Source organism: Panthera pardus, unplaced genomic scaffold (assembly GCF_024362965.1).
Source record: "Panthera pardus isolate Hobbes unplaced genomic scaffold, ASM2436296v1 HiC_scaffold_4, whole genome shotgun sequence".
Taxonomy (NCBI): domain Eukaryota; kingdom Metazoa; phylum Chordata; class Mammalia; order Carnivora; family Felidae; genus Panthera; species Panthera pardus.
The window spans coordinates 17,435,783-17,453,313 of NW_026526969.1; the positions used below are offsets into that span (position 1 = coordinate 17,435,783).

General features: G+C 64.6%; 1 protein-coding gene and 1 long non-coding RNA gene across 2 annotated transcripts; one reads left to right on the forward strand and one right to left on the reverse strand.

Annotated features, from left to right (window-relative positions):
• The first annotated feature begins 1,997 nt into the window (after positions 1–1,997).
• On the forward strand, positions 1,998–6,771 carry SOX8 (SRY-box transcription factor 8). Its single transcript, XM_019437362.2, has 3 exons — positions 1,998–2,527; positions 3,812–4,041; positions 4,776–6,771. The coding sequence occupies exons 1-3, from the start codon at positions 2,106–2,108 to the stop codon at positions 5,510–5,512; spliced, it is 1,389 nt and encodes a 462-aa protein (XP_019292907.1). The 5' UTR covers positions 1,998–2,105; the 3' UTR covers positions 5,513–6,771.
• A 3,668-nt stretch (positions 6,772–10,439) lies between these two features.
• On the reverse strand, positions 10,440–15,950 carry LOC109259683 (uncharacterized). Its single transcript, XR_002076735.2, has 5 exons — positions 15,612–15,950; positions 15,398–15,533; positions 12,921–14,428; positions 11,965–12,056; positions 10,440–10,711 (listed from the first exon to the last, which is right to left on the reverse strand). It is a non-coding gene; the product is annotated as an uncharacterized LOC109259683 (long non-coding RNA).
• Between the last annotated feature and the right edge of the window lie 1,581 nt (positions 15,951–17,531).

Below are 17,531 nucleotides of genomic sequence, written 5' to 3' on the forward strand. Positions count from 1 at the left end.
AGCAAAAGGAGACCAGACACAGGACAGGAGGCAAGAGGACAGACCACTCCCAGAGGCTCTGCCTCTGCCATCAGGTGCCCCCCCTCCCCCCGCCCCCAGGGCTGTTCCCCTTAGATGCAACACCCCCAGTGGCACTTTCCCATAAGGCAAGAGATCAGGTTCCCTGGGCAGCAAAGCCCACTGAGAAAAAAAAAAAGGAGCGCCTTGGGGTCACCTGCAAGTGGCAAAAAATCTGGGCAGGCAGGCACCCCCCCTCCCTCTTAGGCCCTGAGGTGTCCCCACACAGGCACCTGTATGTTTTAGATGCAGGGCTGCGGGGTCCCTGGGCAGCCCCAGGGCCCTTGAGGTGAAGCCTACCTCCCTAGATGGGCAGCTGAGATGGACAGGGCTCCAAGGCCCAAGTATGAAACCTCTTCTTCTCTGAAGAATCTGCAACCCAGGGGGGGCAGGGGCTGGGGGGGAGGGTGTGTGGGGGGGGGAAGGGACGCAGTCAGAGGTGCGATGGCGGCCCCTGAGTTGGAAAAGGTGCACAAGAGAGATGCTTCAGCCCGACCCACGCACTAACTTTCGACTCGGAGTTTTCTGGTAACAGACCAGTGCCTTCTGCTGCGGAAGAGACGGAGAGCCGACGTTATTCCTCCGCAGCGGCCGCCACTGGCCCAGGCATCCACAACTCCGAAGAGGGGCGCGCGCCTGGGGGACCCGGCTCCCTTGCCTAGGGTCACTGAGGGCGCGCGGGCCACAAGCTCGCAGCCGCACGTGTTCCCACTCGGCCACCCGAGGGCCTGTGGCGAAGCTCTGGGCGGCCGGTCCATCGTCTCCCGGCGGGTTTGGCGAAAGAATCTGAGCCGCCCTCGGGGACTGGCAGGCCCAAGGCCAACTCGCGGGGGCGGCCTCGGGCGGGGACTCCGAGCCGCGGCCCGGCGCTAGCGTCCGGAGAAATGTCCCCTCTCCGACCCCGCCGCCCCAAGCCGGGCGGCACAGCCCACCCCCTTCCCTCCTGGCTGGCGCTCCCATCTCCTCCACTGCAGGCGCCCGAGGCGGCCCTCACTTCTCCAGACCACCCAGGGCCGCCCGCCCGACGGCCTCGGCGCTGCGCCCCCCCCCCCCCCGCTCCGGGTCACGCCCGGAAGGCCCGAGGCCCCCGCGTCCGGCCACGCCATCCGCCGGGCGGCCCCAGGGACTCGCAGCTAGGGTCAGCCCAGTCCCTGCCCATCGCTCCCGCCCCCCCCCCCCCCTCCGCTGCCTGGTTCCTGGGGCCGCGCCCCCGCCTGCGCCTTCTCCGCTCACACCCGGACAGGGCGAGGGACCAGGGATCGCCCAGCTTCGGGGCGCGGCCTTCGGGCGCGCTTTACCTGGACGTGCGCGGCGCGCAAACTCAGGGCGCGCTGGAGGATCCTGTCCGGCGCGCCGGCCCTGCGGGCGGGAAGCCCGGGCTTTGAAGCTACGCGGCCGAGCCAACCCTGCCCGGGGCCGCGGGCTGGCAGCAGTTGACCCCGGCGCCTCGGGTTTGCGGGCGAGACGTCGGGGCTCAGGACCGGCTGTGGCGAGGCGCTGGCGGACCCGCCTCCCTGCGGAGCGGGCTTTCTCGGGCTGGGCGAGGGGGCCGAGGGCGGGACGCGCAGGAGCCGCCGCGCGCCCGGCAGAGGCACCCGGAGCGCCCCGCCGTTCCGGGTCCCAGACCCCTTTTCCTCCCCGCCCCTGCTGGAAAGGGGGCCCGCGGCGCGGGGCGGTGCCGGGAGGGGCGCGCGGGGGCGCAGAGGGAACCGCGGCACTTTCTTTGTGTGGGGGAGGGGCGGGCAGCCGGGCTCCGCCCCCCGGGGGCAGCGGGGCGCGCGCGGGCCAATGGGGACCCGGGCAGGGGGCGGAGCCTCGCGGCCGCCACTTAAAGAAACTTGTTGCGGGTCCTCCGCCGGGACGGAGCTTCGGCGGCGGCGGCGGCAGCGGAGGGGCCGGGGTCGGGCTGTGGCGGCGGCGGCGGCGGCGGCGGAGGGGGCACGCAGGTCGGGCCACCGCGCGGCGACCTCGGGTCCCAGAGCGGCCGCAGCGCAGCCCGAGCAGCGGCCCCGCGGGTCCCGGTGCGCGCCCCTCCGCGCGCGGCCCCGATGCTGGACATGAGCGAGGCCCGTGCCCAGCCGCCCTGCAGCCCGTCCGGCACCGCCAGCTCCATGTCGCACGTGGAGGACTCGGACTCCGACGCGCCGCCGTCGCCTGCCGGTTCCGAGGGCCTGGGCCGCGCGGTGGGCGCGGGGGGCGGCGGCCGGGGCGACGCGGCCGAGGCGGCGGACGAACGCTTCCCGGCCTGCATCCGCGACGCCGTGTCGCAGGTGCTCAAGGGCTACGACTGGAGCCTGGTGCCCATGCCGGTGCGCGGCGGTGGCGGCGGCGCGCTGAAGGCCAAGCCTCACGTGAAGCGGCCCATGAACGCATTCATGGTGTGGGCGCAGGCGGCGCGCCGCAAGCTGGCCGATCAGTACCCGCACCTGCACAACGCGGAGCTCAGCAAGACGCTGGGCAAGCTGTGGCGGTGAGTGCGCGGTCCCCAGGCCCCGGGGGCGGGGACGGGAGCCCCAGCCGCGCGGGCGGGCCGGAGGGGGTCCTGGGGTTCGCAGGGGCTCTGGAGGTGGCCCCACGCCCGGCCTCGGCTCTGCTCCCAGTGGCTGTTCCCAGGGCGAGTTCCGGCGGACAACCGCCCTCCGGCCGCGTTGACTGCCCCCCCCCCCCCCCCGGGGTACGCAGGTGGTCGGGGCCACAGAGGGCTGCAGGGCGAGCACGCAAGCCCTAGCGCACTCCCTCCCGCCAACAGCCTGCGGAGAGGGGGACCCCACCTGGGATTGGCCCCCAAGCCCGAGGCCTGTGCCTCCCTGAGGAAAGGTGGCTTCTGTCCAGAAGCGGGAGGCGGTATCAGGCGAGGTGGTGTTTGCTGGAGGCGCCCCTCTTTCTAAAGGGCTCCCCTCCACTCTGACCGCCATGTGCAAGAAGTCAAGGCAGACGGAGGGGGTGCATGTCTGCCCCTCGGGCACCTTCCCGACAGCTGCTGCATCGTCTGCCCGCGCTGCGCCCCTCGGCAAGGAAAGTCTGGGGATGCAAGAGTGGTCGGGCACAAGCATGCTTTGTGCTCACTTGGGCATGGTGGAACCGGACGCTTGTGCAGAAAGTAGGGCCACAGCAGGGCTGCTTGCTGCTCAGAGCAGCCCGTCCCCACCAAGGGGGGTCTCCTTGGGTTCACATGGATGGCTTTGGGTTCCGGGCGCCGGTTCCCGTCTCCTGCTCCTCTCCTCGTGAGCGGGCCCTGGGAGTTTGCACGGATGTCCTCTGTGCCCTGTCCCACAGGCAGTTGGAGGTGAGCTCCTGGAAGGGTTTGAGGGGCCCGGCGTGTGTTGTGAGCCTCAGCGAGGACCACCGGTTTAGCCAGTGTTCCCGGAGGTCTGGGAAGCCCAGATGCCCACGGAGTCCCTCCCCGCTCGTTGCTCGTTCCCGGGAAGCCTCGTTTGATCCTCGTGTGTTCTCAGCTGGGTTCTGCCTCCTCCCCCGCCTGCCTTAGAAAGCCCCAAAGGGAGGGGACTTACACAGTCTGGGGGCAGAAGGAAGTAAGAAGATGATGGAGATGGAAAGCTTTGGGTTTCGTTCCAGCACGTTCCTTTGACCCTCAGCAGAAGTCCTCTCTGGCCCGAGCCCCCGTCCTCAGAAAGGGGGGCGCCCGCCTGGTGCCTGCTGAGGTGCGGGAGCACACACAGGCCTCCCTGTGGGCGTCGGGCGGGGGGGCGGCGTGGGTGCCCTCACCGTGCCACCTCTGCCCTTGGTGCTGCAGCTTGCTGAGCGAAAGTGAGAAGCGCCCCTTCGTGGAGGAGGCGGAGCGGCTACGGGTCCAGCACAAGAAGGACCATCCGGATTACAAGTACCAGCCGCGACGCAGGAAGAGCGTGAAAGCAGGCCAGGGCGACTCTGACTCCGGAGCCGAGCTGGGCCCCCATCCCAGCGGTGCCGTGTACAAGGCGGACGCGGGCCTCGGTGACGCGCACCACCACGGCGACCACACAGGTGGGCGCCTGGGGCCCCACAGCATTTGCCTGCCCCAGCAGGAGAAGTGGGGGGTCTGGCATCCGCTGTGAGATGCGCAGTGGGGTGGGGAGCAGGGGCTCGCTCCCAGGGCTGGTGTCCGCGTCGCCCCAAGGTCCCCCGTGCACACGGGGGTCTGCTTAGCCCCCTCTGAGCCCTGACGTCCTCACAACTTTTCCCTGGTCGGGTGCCGCATGACGTGGGCGTTTTCTGCTCCGCCTGGAGGCGTTTCTGCTTCCCCTGGCCTTTCTGCGGGTGCTGACCCAGCACTCACTCGTGTCCCCTGTGCGGTGGTCAGCAGCCCAGCCTCAAGATCAGACGGGCTGGGGGGGAGCCCGGCCAGCCGAGCAGTCCCCGGGGAAGCTGGCTACTGCCGCGAGCCTGGGGGAGAGTGAGCTTTGTGTGCGTGGCCTGTGGTCACGTGCAAGGGGCCGGGCACTTCCTCTCCTTTCCCCCATCTTGGTCTTCTGGGGTAGGGGTGGGGGCCTCCGTGGCCCAGCTCTTCCTGCAGAACAGCGCTTAGCGGAATTTCCTCGGCCGAGCAGTGAGGTCTGGGTCTGGCTCTGCTGGAATTTCTGGGAAACGTACAGAAACAAAAAGCCGTTGATTTCTACCTGTGGCAGTCAGCGGGCTGGTTTTCCTCCTGGGTGTGCGTCGCCAGCCGGCCGGCCCCCCACAGAAGGGGCATTCATGCCTGAAATGTGCTCTGTCCCCAGGGCAGACCCACGGGCCGCCCACCCCGCCCACCACCCCCAAGACGGACCTGCACCACGGGGGCAAGCCGGAGCTGAAGCCGGAAGGCCGCCGTCTGGCAGACAGCGGGCGCCAGAACATCGACTTCAGCAACGTGGACATCTCAGAGCTGAGCAGTGAGGTCATCGGCAACATGGACACCTTCGACGTGCACGAGTTCGACCAGTACCTGCCCCTCAACGGCCACTCGGCCCTGCCCGCGGAGCCCGGCCAGCCCGCCGCCGGCTCCTACGGGGGCGCCTCCTACTCACACTCCGGGGCAGCCGGCCTCGGGGCGTCCCCTGTGTGGGCCCACAAGGGAGCCCCGTCGGCCTCGGCGTCGCCCACCGAGACGGGCCCCCCGCGGCCGCACATCAAGACGGAGCAGCTGAGCCCCAGCCACTACGGCGACCAGTCGCACGGTTCCCCGGGCCGCGCCGACTACGGCTCCTACAGTGGCCAGGCCAGCGTCACCACGGCGGCCCCGGCCGCGGCCGCCAGCTCCTTTGCCAGCTCGCAGTGCGACTACGCCGACCTGCAGGCCCCCAGCTACTACAGCCCGTACCCCGGCTGCCCGTCCAGCCTCTACCAGTGCCCCTACTTCCACCCTTCCCGTCGGCCCTACGCCTCGCCCCTGCTCAGCGGCCTCTCCGTGCCGCCCGCCCACAGCCCGCCCGGCAACTGGGACCAGCCTGTGTATACTACCCTGAGCAGACCCTGAGGGCGCCGTGGCCCGTGGGGGGGACTGGCGTCGGAGAGGGAGAACCTTTATCTCAGCAAAGACAGAGCCTCGGGTCTTCCGGAAGGGGTGCAGAGGGAGAAGAGACGGCGGCTCCGGGCGAGGGCCTGCTGACGTCTGCGGGCAGCCACGCTTGGAGCCCGACGCCCCGTTGCTTCCAGATCTCCCCGCTCCCTTCGGCCAACAAAGCCCTCTCTTCCTTGTCGCTCGCTCTTGGCGGTGACTGGTGACTGCGCGGGGGACGGCCGTCGGGCCCTCTTCCCTGCAGACAGCAGCCCCTTGGTTTTGCATCTCAGTGGACCCGAGGCAGCCACAGCACAAAACAAAAAGGAGGGACGAGGCGCGGGGGCTCCGGCCGCCCGTCTCCCGGGGTCCCCACCAGCCTCGCGCCGGGAGCCCACGGGACCAGCGGCATCCGCAGCCTGGCGAGCATCTGCGTCTGTGGGAGCAGACCTCTCGGGACCAGCCCGTCAGCTGCGAGGGGCTCCCACAACGCAGGCTCTACCCAGCGAGGTTTGGCTGGGACTAACGCTTCCCTCGTTTTATTTTATTTTATTTTTTAAGTTTTGTTTTTGAAGCTTAAACACGTTCGATTTGTTTTGGAAGCTGTTGAAACGTATTTATGTTCTGTATTATTTTATCTTTAATTAAGTAATTTGTGCAGAAAGTAGGATTTCAGACAAAACGGAGGCCGGGTTGCTGAGCTCCGGGGCCAGGAGGACGCGTGGGGTGGGGGCCCTGGGGCTCCAGGCCCCGGGGAGGTGGCCGGGACCCTGAGCGGGGAGAAGGGATTGCCTCGTAGTGTCTGTGCCCGGGTTGGGGGTGCCCGTGGCACCCGTGTGAGGTCGAGGCTTAGAGGGCATGGGTGTCCCTGGGCTCCACCCCTGCTCACAACGGTGCCAAGCCGGGGACGGGGTGGCTGGAGAGGCACATTAATCTCGGCTCTTAGGACCCAGACGCCACCTACAAGCTGTGAAACTAAAACCTTCTCCACTAAGTGTTTAGAGTCTTAGCTTTAGACGAATAATACCCGATTGACGCGTACCTGCTTGCGCTGCGTGCCGACCAACGGTAATCGCCTACTTCATGGAAACTTGTGCCTTTAAAACTTTGTACATTTGAAGACATCCGAGAAGTTGCTTCTTTTTACTTTTTCTACTTTTTCCTACCTTTTTCTAGAAAAAAAAAAAAAGAATTTGTTTTGCATATCTCTTTCTGGGGGTGGGGGCAGGGAACTACAGCAAACTCATTTTTATGCAAAATCCGTTGTTCCGCGTGGAGTTTGGGCTTCCGCTGTCACTTACCTGCTGTGTTCGGCTACTTTCTGACCAAGCAACGCTAACTTTTGTACAGACCAATTTGGTAAAATTAAAAAAAAAAAAAAAAAAGCTTTTTATCTACTCAGGCTGCGTTTTGTGTGTTGCTTTCCGTAAGCCTGGCGGACGGGGGCTCCGCGAGAACGGGGTCTGGGTCCAGGGCCTTGGCGGAGGCAGGAGTGCAGTCTACCCCGAGCCCTCCTCAGAGGATGTGGGCATCCGGAGCCCCATGGAAGGCAGAGACAACGCTTCAACCCTGGGGCACAGCCAGGCCCCCCCCTCCCCCCCGCCCCCTGCAGGGGCTGTGTCTGGATTTGAACGGATCTCAGAGGCCCCAGGAAGCCGGCCATGCCGCCAGTGTCTTCTTTCCCCAGGGGCCTATTCAGTAGGCAAAGCGGGTCCAGATTCGGGGCCATGGTTTCCTCCCAGGCGAATCCCAGAGCTGGTTTCTGGGTGGCTGGCGGCATTTTTCGGGCGCTGGCGCGGAGCCAAGCTGGGAGCTGGGTGAACGGGAACCAGGCAGGGCCGTCTGGTTGGCCGAGTGTCTGCAGGGAGGGATGGTTGTGGGGGGCAACCGCAAGCAAGGGGGCAGCCTCACCCCTTGGCCGGGCCTCCCCGCAGCTGGTTCAGGGGCTGCGTGGGGCTGGGGGCACCCACCTCCAGGCCCTGCAGGTGCTTCTGGGGCATCTCCGGGCCCGAGAGGAAGCTTACACTTCTCGCGAGAAGCCAGCTGCTTGAAGCAACTCCCTCTGTGATTTTAACGGGGTGGTCCGGGTAGGGGGGCGCCCTTCCCGTCCCCTCGTCTGCCAGCCGCCCGCGTGGCTGCGATCCAGGGCGCGTCCCTCACCCCGCTCTGGAGAGCCACGTCCGGGGCCTGCCAAGAGTAGTGTTTGGGAAGAGCTGCCCGGATTTACGAGGGTTCGTGAGGTCTGGGGCGTGCCAAGCCTCCGGGGCGAGGCGGGGTCTGGGAGGGGGCTGCAAGCCAGGCTCACGGATGCCCCCGTGGAGCCAGTCCAGCACATCCTGCATCCCGCCAAGGGCCGTCCGGGTCCATATGGGCCTCCAGGCTCTCACGTGGACACCCCAAACCAAGGAAAGCCCCTGCAGCCGGCTCCCTGATGGAGGGAGTGAGGCCGCCCCGTTGCCGTTCTGGGGTTGACTCGGGCCCTTGCCAGGTTCCCGAGGGCTGGGGTCCCGCCAGGTTTGTTTGGACTCGGAGGGGCTCCTGCGTGTTAACTCCCCAGAGGCCCGGCCCCTCTTCCCACCAACCTGACGGGGTGCGAGGGCCCTTTTGGCCCCTGTGCCCCAGGCAAGCCTCCCTGGGGGTTCCCTGCGTCTGAGCTCACCGTGTCCTCTCCTCTCCAGACGCCCCACCCCTCCCTGGGGGCCAGGCTGGTGGCCTCCCCTCTACAGCACTCTCAGACGTTGGAGGCTGAGCCCACAGCCGAGCGTTCTGGGGGTCACGGGGCCCCTGCTCCCCGAAATCTGGGTCCCCGGTGGCCTTGTGAGGAGGTGGTGAGGCGGACACCCCCGGGGGTCAGGGCAGCTGGGAGGGGTCCCCGGGACTGCCCTGGTCCGCAGGCGCGTGAGGGTTTTTCCAGCCAGCTCCCCCAGACAGCACTGTTCACAAGGCTGGCCTCACCCCTCCGGGCCCCAAGTCCAAGCTTGTCCAGAGCCCAGTTCCCACTGAGCGTGCTCCGTCGGCCCATCCTGGGGACGAGCTGGCGGGAAAAGTTCCTCATTTTTCATTTCCTTCCCCAGAGCTGAGCGCGTTGCCTCTGACCTCAGCTGAACAGAATGCCCTATTCAGAGACAAAGGGGAAAGGGCGTTTATGACCCAGACCCCACTCTGATAGATTGGGAAAGCCCCTCCTGGTTCCGCGTATAATTGCTCTTCCTGGGACGACGTATCGGCTTTCAGGAGCAGACTTTCTGTTTGGATGTGAGTTCACGGCCGGCGTGGCTGTCAGCTCCGGGGAGGCCTGTGTCTCTGAGCCGCTGCCTGGGGGAGACCCGGGGCCCCCCTCCTCAGGCCTGCCCAGGGGAGAGGGGGGCGGTTTCCACACCCACCCTGCCTGCTTCGCATTTAGGGGACAGCACCCCAGGGCAGGTGTGAGACTCAGGGTCGTGGCCTGGTGCATGGACCCCGATCTTTCCCCCCCAGTGTCTGGCCCAGGGCCTCCAGGTCAGCCCTGGACAGAGGACCTTTATGGACCTCGTCTCTGGCTGACCAGGGCTGCAGGAGCCGTGGGCCACACGGCAGGGCTGAACCGACTTGTTTCCAGGCCACTGGACGTTAAAGTCTTTAGCACCCTGTGTGGACACCTGTCTGGGATACATTCCACCAGGCTTCATGGAAAACTGGGGCTGACCATGAGCCAGTGCTGCAAGATCCCCCTCCTCCCACCCCTAGGGAGACCCCAGGTGCACACCCCAAGGCTGGGGGTCAGAGCTGCTGCCCCCCGGGACTCGGTAAGGACCCATTCCCAAGGGAGGGCCGTGTGTAACCACCCGGTGTCTGCTCCTCTGTCTCACTCTGGGCCAAAGCGTGCCTGCGTTTGGGGTCCTACATCCTGGAGAGAGCAGATGTGCAGACCAAGTCCTCCCAGGATGGGGCCGTAGAGGCCCCGGGGCGCCCCGGGGGCCGCGGGAGCCTTCCGAGGAGAAAAGTTGGGAAGGGAAGGAGCAAAAGGGGGAGACATGGGAGGCGTGGCCCTGCCTTCAGGTGAGGGTCCTCCTGGAGCTGCGAGCTCAGCGCTGCCCACCCCCAGCCCATTTCTGTCCCAGGAAGAGTGGGAATCGGGGCCCTGAGGGTTTCCCCGTCTCCTGCGTTCCCTGCTGGCCTGGGGGCTTCTGGCTGCCTGGCGGTGTTCGGGGGCGCTCCGTGAGGTCAGGACCTGGCTGGGACCCAGTGGCTGGAGGTTCTGCCACTCGCCACTGATCTCTACGTGCCTCCTCCCGTGACCATGTGACAGTGACGACCTCGCCGAGGTGCCGACGATGAAGCTGGCATGGCCATGGCCAGCACACAGACACTTGACAGGTCCCTCCCTGCCCCGTCCTGCTGGCGGGCTTGTCCCCGGAGCCCTGGGGTCCTCACTCCCTTCCCTCGCGGTGACCTGTTGCCTTGGCTGCCCCTAGCGCAGCCCCCCTGCCTCCCCCACCCACGCTGGGCTGCCCTGGGGGGGGGGGTCCCGTGTGCACCCCCCCCACCAGCACCCCCATCAGCCCAGCCTTCCCCAGAGGGGCCGGGGCCAGAATTCAGTCCCGCCGAGGCTGGCTGCCGTGGGAAAGCGCAGGACACTTCCCGAGGCCTTTCCGAGAGGCTCCCCGACAGGACGGGAGCGGGAACAGCCTGGGCGGCTGCGGGAGCCCCGCTCACCAGGTCCCCCAAAGCCGAGGCGGGGCGGCACCCCACGCTGGGCGTGCGGCCGGTCGCCGGGCCCGCCGGTCCCTGCAAAGGGTTAAGGGGCGCGCGGCCCGGTGGGAGTGCGGCGGTAGCGCCTGCGGGCCGGGCAGAGCAGCCGGGCTGGTGCGCGGCCAAGAGCAGCGGGCGAAGGCGCTGCATTTTAATGAATCATTATTGCCGGGGAGGCCTTTGTCTTTCTTTATCCGGTGCACAATAAAAGAATTAATTAGACAGAAAATGGCAGGGCAAGGAACTGACAAGTCATTAAGGGCTGCTGAATGACCGATGAGGTGCGGGCTGGGGTGGACTTCGGCTCCGGAATGATAATGGCCGGGCCGGGTGCTTTGTATGCGCGACCAGCCGGCCCCTGTGCGGGCATTGTGGGCGCTGCCATTGTGGCCCACGGGGCGGGCCGGGCCGGCCCGAGTCCCCAGAGGCGAAGCGGGCAGTGGGAACCTACGGCAAAATTGCCGTATTAATTTTTGTGGGCAGACACAGCAGTAAATATTTGGATGCGCGGGGACTTGGGGATGGGTGTTCTGCTCCCTACTTCCTGGCTCGGGGGGCGGGGGTGGAGGGTGGCAGGGGGTGCTCCCCACACTGTGAGACCAGAGACGCAGAAGGCAGGGGTGGGGGGAGGAGAGGAATGGGAGAGGAAAGAGGGGGAGACCCAGAAGAAGCTCTTCCCGGAGCCAGGCTCCGCCACCCTTAGCTGCTGTCATGGTTATTCAGACGTCACCAGGAGAAAAGTACCACCCACAGATCCGGCTCTACCCCCCCCCCCCGAAAAACTGGGTTCCTCAGCGGGTGGAGGGCAAGAGAAGAGCGACGGTGAAGTAGGAGTTCATCGGGGGTCCCGCTGCCCACAAGTCCTGGCCCACGGGGTGGGGGCTGGATTCGAAAACCGGCCGGAGCCCCCTCCCTGGTTTCCTGCTGCTTTGCACCTCGTCCGACCCCCTTTGGTTGTGGTCTCAGGGTCTTCGCGGGATGGATGGGGGTGGGGGTAGAAATCCCAGACAGGTGGGGAGAGATCTCCCTCGCCCCGGGGGTGATGAGAACGTCAGAGAAAAAGCAACGTGTTGCTGAGTCGGTCAGCAACCCTTCCTGTGCGGGATGTGAAAGGACGGGGCCACAACATCTGGAGCGCCTTCAGCAGGGCTATGCCCGCATCCTCTCCTCTGGCCCACACGACATTCTGGAGGGGCCCGACTGACAGATGAGTCCCTTGTTCCAGGACTTGAACATAGGGTTGGGTGGCCAGCCTGGGTCCCAGTGCTGTCCCTGGGCCGCTGAGACCAGAGGACAGCCTCTCGGGCAGCAGAGGGCAAGTGCTGGGCGTCCCTGGGTGGAGGGCGCTCCACCCCAAGTCAGGCTGCATGGAGCAGAGGCCACACTGGTTTCCAGGTGACAAGTGTCTGGCTTCACCACTGGGAAGCACTGTCACTGTCTTTGCAACTCACTGCCTGATGTCCCCTCTCAAACTTGTGAGTGAGCCTGGGCGGACCAGGATACCATGGGCATCACCCCTGAAGAGGGGAGCCCCCCCTCCTCCCCACTTCCTGAGGCCACTCAAGTCCTTTGAGGAACTCATTCACTAATGGGGGAGGGATGAAGGTGGCCAGAGGGCCTGGGTGACTCTGGCTCTAGAAGCCCGAGTCTCCCACCTTTTCCCAACAGGGACAGAGTGTCAAGGCAGAGTCAAAGTTTACCCTGACACACACTGCCTGATGCCTGGAGCTTGGGCTTCCCGGGATGCTCAGCTTTGGGCAGGTTACTGGCCTCTCCCGCCTCCGTGGTCCATCTGTAAAATGAGAAGAAGAACGCCCACCTCCCCAGAAACGGTGCTCAGGAAGACAGGGGATGCACACGGGTGTATGTAGCACAGGGTCACTCTACATACATCACCCAACATTGATGTTGAGCTAAACTGATAGGGCTCACACTTCCGCAGGGAGTTGGCCTGCCAGCCACGACAACCAGCTCTATCTGTCCTTCCATCATCCACCCATCTGTCCATCTGCTTACCCATGCATCCATCTACCCACCCTTTACTCCATCCATCTGTTCTTCTGTTCATCTGTCCTACCACCCATTCTTCCATTCCATCCATCCATCCATCCATCCCCTTCTATCCATCTATCCATCCATCCAACCCCTTCCATCCATCCATCCATCCATCCCCTTCCATCCATCCATCCATGCATCCCCTTCTATCCATCTATCCATCCATCCAACCCCTTCTATCCATCTATCCATCCATCCAACCCCTTCCATCCATGCATCCAACCCCTTCCATCCATGCATCCAACCCCTTCCATCCATCCATCCATCCATCCATCCCCTTCCATCCATCCATCAATCCACCCATCCATCCATTATCCATCCATCCATCCTTCCATTATCCATCTATCCATCCATCCATCCACCCATCTATCCATGCACCCATCCATCTATCCTCCATCCATCCATCCATCCATCCTTCCATTATCCATCCATCCATCCTTCCATTATCCATCCATCCATCCATCCATCCACCCATCTATCCATGCACCCATCCATCTATCCTCCATCCATCCATCAATCTATTCATCTGTCCATCCATCCTTTCATCCATCCAGTGATCGTCATACAGCAGGTACAGGGTTCAAAGGAGAGGGAGACTGACCTGGAGAGCAATAAAGGGTCACATAGGACAAGTGCAGAGACTGGGAATCCATACAGGGACCCAGCCTGCTCTGCGGGCTGCCAGGGAGGCTTCCTGTGGAAGCTGCATCTCGTGAGATGTTCCCACAGAGGCTTGTCCTTGAGCAGCGGCCTGTGACCTCAACCCTCATCCAGTGTCGGTCCTGGCAAACAGCATCATCCTTTGCTGTTCATTCAGCCCCCAGGATCCATCTGGACCCCTGGGGCCAGCTCCTTTCTCTCTGGTCCTGAGCGAGCGGCAGCACCGAGGGGCCGCAAGGGCAGGTCTGAGCCATGCCCCAGTCAGGCAGAGCTGGTGGGCTTGGACCCAGGTGCAGCCCCTCACAGCTCTGGGTCCCAGGGCTTGGCGAGCAGTGTGCCCAACTGACACAAAATTTGCCCGGGCATTTCCAGTTCTGGCCCCGGCAGTCACAGAGAGCCGGGATGGTAGTCACCTGGTAAACGGGTGTGGAACGTTCCACACGGTTCGCGCCTGTCTGTGGTGTGGGTGGGGAGCGAGTGGAGGGCAACCCCATCCCACATGGGCGGTGTGCCCCCCAAGTCAGGGCCGTGGCTGCACCTAACTTGCATCCGTGACCTGGGCCATCCTGGACACAGCCAGGCGCTCGGTGAGTATTTGCTGGATGAACAAACCCGTGAGCACATGAAGGTGCCACCAGGGTGTGCGTGCATCAGATGGGGTCCGGCGCTGCTCCTCTCAAAGAACTAGAACCGCACAGACAGAGGCGGGCAGAGCAGCCGCGTGGCAGGAAGCTCGGGGTTATGATGTCCCCGTCAGGCGGCAGTGGCTAACGCGGACGAACGTGACCTTCAGGTACCAAGAAGCAGCTGAGGTGTTTGTCAAACTCTCCCGCACAAGGTGTGGTACCTGCTAGGGTTGCCAGAGCTGAGAGGGGGGAGGGAGAGTGTGGAGCGCTGCAGAGGACATGGGCCTCGCCCTTCAGGGCAGTTTCCAAACGAGCTGGCACGCAGGTGCCCTATAAGCTGCAGGTTCCTCCCGGGCATGTATACACTCATCCAAAATGGGCAGAACTGGAATGTTCCTCGTAGGCTGCCCTTCAAGGAAATCGACGAACTATGACCTTTCACGCATCGGGATCCAACTCAGCAGTGAGGAGAGTGGAGGCAACGTGGAGCCTCCCGTAGACACAGGACATTTCGAGACTCCGTTTATGTGAAGTCGTAAGGTTCTGTTTGGGTTGTGATTTTGTTTTTTAAGGCAGGGCAGTGAGAAAAACACTTCTGGGAGATTTCTCCCCGAATCAGTCCAGAGTTATGCCGATCTGCCACGTGGAAAGCTACCTCCCTAGAATGTCTCTCCATAGACTCGAGGTCCAGGTGCCCCAAGTTCCACATTCTGGAATGTTCCTCTCTATCCAGCACATGGGAAGAAAACGTCCTGAAGCAGGTGCACGGCAGCGACGATGGCCTTTTGTTAATTATTGGGACACCGGGAGCACTTGTCGTCCACTGAGGGGGAGGAGGGGACAGGGAGACGGACCCACTCACAGCTGCCCCCAGATCCTCCAGGAGCTGGAAAGTCATCCACTCATCAGGAGGCCATGAGCACCCCAGCATCTGGGCTGGGGGCAGACAGGTGTGCAAGGGGCTGGGGACGGGCTGACCTCGGTGCCGAGCCGAGCATGGAGGGCTTCCGGCCCGGCCCCTGCCCAGCCGCCGTGATCTCAGCAAGGGCTCGGAGGCTTGCTGGGCTGGCGCCAGTCTTTGCCCTATTTAATACATGAGGGGACACGGCCTGACAGGTCTGTGCTTTCTCCACAGTGCCCCTGCTGGCTGAGACCCCAGGCCGAGCCCTGGGAAGAGGACAGGGCAGGGCAAGGCCCCGGGGGGCGAGATGGGCTGGGGGCTCTGCTGAAGTAACCGGGGCGCCCCACACCTGTCCGCCCTCTGCACGGCGCAGGGTCTGGCTCTCTCAGGGAAGGAGGAGGGACCCTTGCCGTGTCCGCCGATCGGAAGGGAACTTCCTCCTGGGCTCTGTCTCGCCAGTGGTCCCATCCGCCAGTGGCCAGCCCGCAAGAGCACACTGGCCGTGCCCACAGAGGAAGCATTCTTGGCTGTTCCTGAGGTTGACTGGACCTGAGGCTCTGGACTCTGGCTGGACCCCCCCGGGAGGGCAGTGGGCACACTGGGATGCCCAGGGCAGCCCCGAGGCCAGGAAGGGCCCGCAGGCCCCCTTAGGGTGCAGGGGGCGGGGGGGGGGTGTGTGTTGCTGAACACCACGACTGGCCCAGCCCCTGCCACCGTGATCGCCTGGCCCCGCGGGAGCTGCAGGGACGCCAGGCGACCTGAGCAGGAAGCGCTGGCGGGAGTATTTCCTTCCCCAGCCCCAGGCCCAGCCCCAGCCCCGCCTGCCCGCCCAGGGAAATGGATGTCACAGGCCCGCTGCTGCAGGCAGCCGAGGCTGAGGGGGGCTCTCACCGCTTCAGGAATGCATGCCGTGTGGGATCCTGCGGGCTCGGGCTCTGTCGCCGGAGCTGCGGGGAGGTGGGCGTCCTGCTCCCATCTGGCAGGGAAGTCATTTTCTTGCAAAGCGGGGACGCAGCCAGCTCGGTGCCTTTGGAAAGGAGACAAAGTACATCTTAATTTGCAATGGGGTCTCGGGGCCCTCGCCCCCGCCTCCCGCTTCACACACCTCGGGTGTGAGATGGGAGGGCTGACGTCCCCAGAGCAGGCGCCCGTCACCTGTTCCTCCCATTTGCGAGCTAATTCCGCAGGGTCCGTGGGCGGCAGCGGGCGCGGCAGATCCGGAGTGTGGGCGAGGCGCTCCCTCTGTCGTTACAAAACAGCCCACGGAGCCCCCAAGAGTCCCCAGCCAGATCCTCCTTGATTCCGAGTTTCTGAAGCTCGGGTTTGCAAGATGCAGCCTGCCGATCCTGGACGCTGGGTCAGAGGGATGGAAGGGCCCCAGCTAGAAGCAGCTTCCGTGGTCCCTGCTGGCTGCCCCCGGCTGGGTGCATCAGGGAAGGCACAGGCTCAGTTTACCCACCTGAGAAACAGGCACTCGTGTGCTGCCTGTCTGGGGCCCTCGAGGGTAAGGGAGCCGATAGGGAAGGAGGTACAGGGCGGGCGGTCAGGGGGTCTGCCTGAGTGAGGAGAGGCTTGGACCCAGAAGAGCCGGAGGAGAGGGATTAAAACGCTGTCCCTTGCAGCCAAGGGCAGGCAAGCTAGAGTGATGAGTGCTGGTGGCCCGCTCTGAGGCGGGGCAGCCCCCGGAAGATGCCCGTGAAATGAAGGACACGTGTGCCCCGTGGGGCCACCACCCACCCAGCCGTTGCCCGGAGACCCTGCCTCTTGGGGCCGGGGGTCCAAGGCTTCTCTGCCACTCCCCGGCCAGCACCTCTCATCCTCAGCTCACATGCCACCTCCTTCGAGAAGCCTTCCTAGACTGCCCCAAACGACGAACCCATCGGATTATTTCCTCTGCAGCTCAGGTCTCTGTCGGCGATCACCACAACAGGTGGGACCACATGGGGCCCGGTCGCCCCACCTGCACATCACAAGTCCCACGAGAGCAGCAGCGGATTCGTTCATGCTCCTGCTGACCCCAGCGCCTCTTGCCAGGCTCATGGAGCTGCCCATCAGCAGCTGTGAGCAGCCGAGGGGCTTCAAGCAAACAGAGGGATGGGGGGCCCCACTCAAACCCCACAGCCTGGCAGCAGGCTGGAGGCCCCACTCCCCAAGCTGAGCACGTGGTATCTCCCCGATCCCGTGCCTGGGCAGGGGTCCCTCCTGTTCTGCCGCTGGGGAGCCGGGGTCTCCTGGGTCACAAGGCTTCAGAGACTGGTGAGGCCTCTCAAGTTGTCGTCTGCCAACGTGAGTTTCTCGTGACCTTGACAAGCGCGTGTGCATGTTCAGAGGGCTGACTCTCTCCGAGGCCGGGACCAGAGCGGGCAGTGCCCTCGGACAGGAGCTCCAGGCCCTGGAGAGAGGCCCCTTGTCAGCACGCTCCCGCTCAGCTCTCTCTGGGCCGCGCTCTGTGACGCGCCGTGTCTGGGGGAGAATCTGAGAGACCAGCTCTCGGACCACGTGGGCCGGGTTCGGGGGTCTGCGCCTGCTCCACGAAATCAAAACCATATTTTCTGTCCTGGAGCTTCCCAAAGTGTGTCAAAGCAGACTCAGAAAACTCATTTGGACAGATGCCGTTTCTACCCGGGAGGATTTGATTTTCCCTGGAATGCCAGCAGAAACATCAGCTTCAAGTGGTGTGAGGGGTGGCGGGGGAGGGGACGCAGAGACCGGGCTTGGGCCCTGGAGCCGGCCGGGGGCACGGCCTCCCTGGCTCCGCCCACCTCCACGAAGCCTTGGGCGCACCTCTCCGTGCCACTGGCCGGTGGCTGTGCGTCACCCGCGCACGGGGCCCTGGACGAATTCGGTGAGGGGACACAGACGGCCCCTTCGCACCTGGCTCAGCCGGCTTCTGGAGTGATGGGGGGCAAAGGGGGCGGTGCCCGTCAAAGGGAAGGACAACAGATGTGGACCAACCTCCCTGGATGGGAAATCAGGGTCCCTGGACAGCCTCCCCAGGACCCTGTGACACCCCACACCTGGGCTG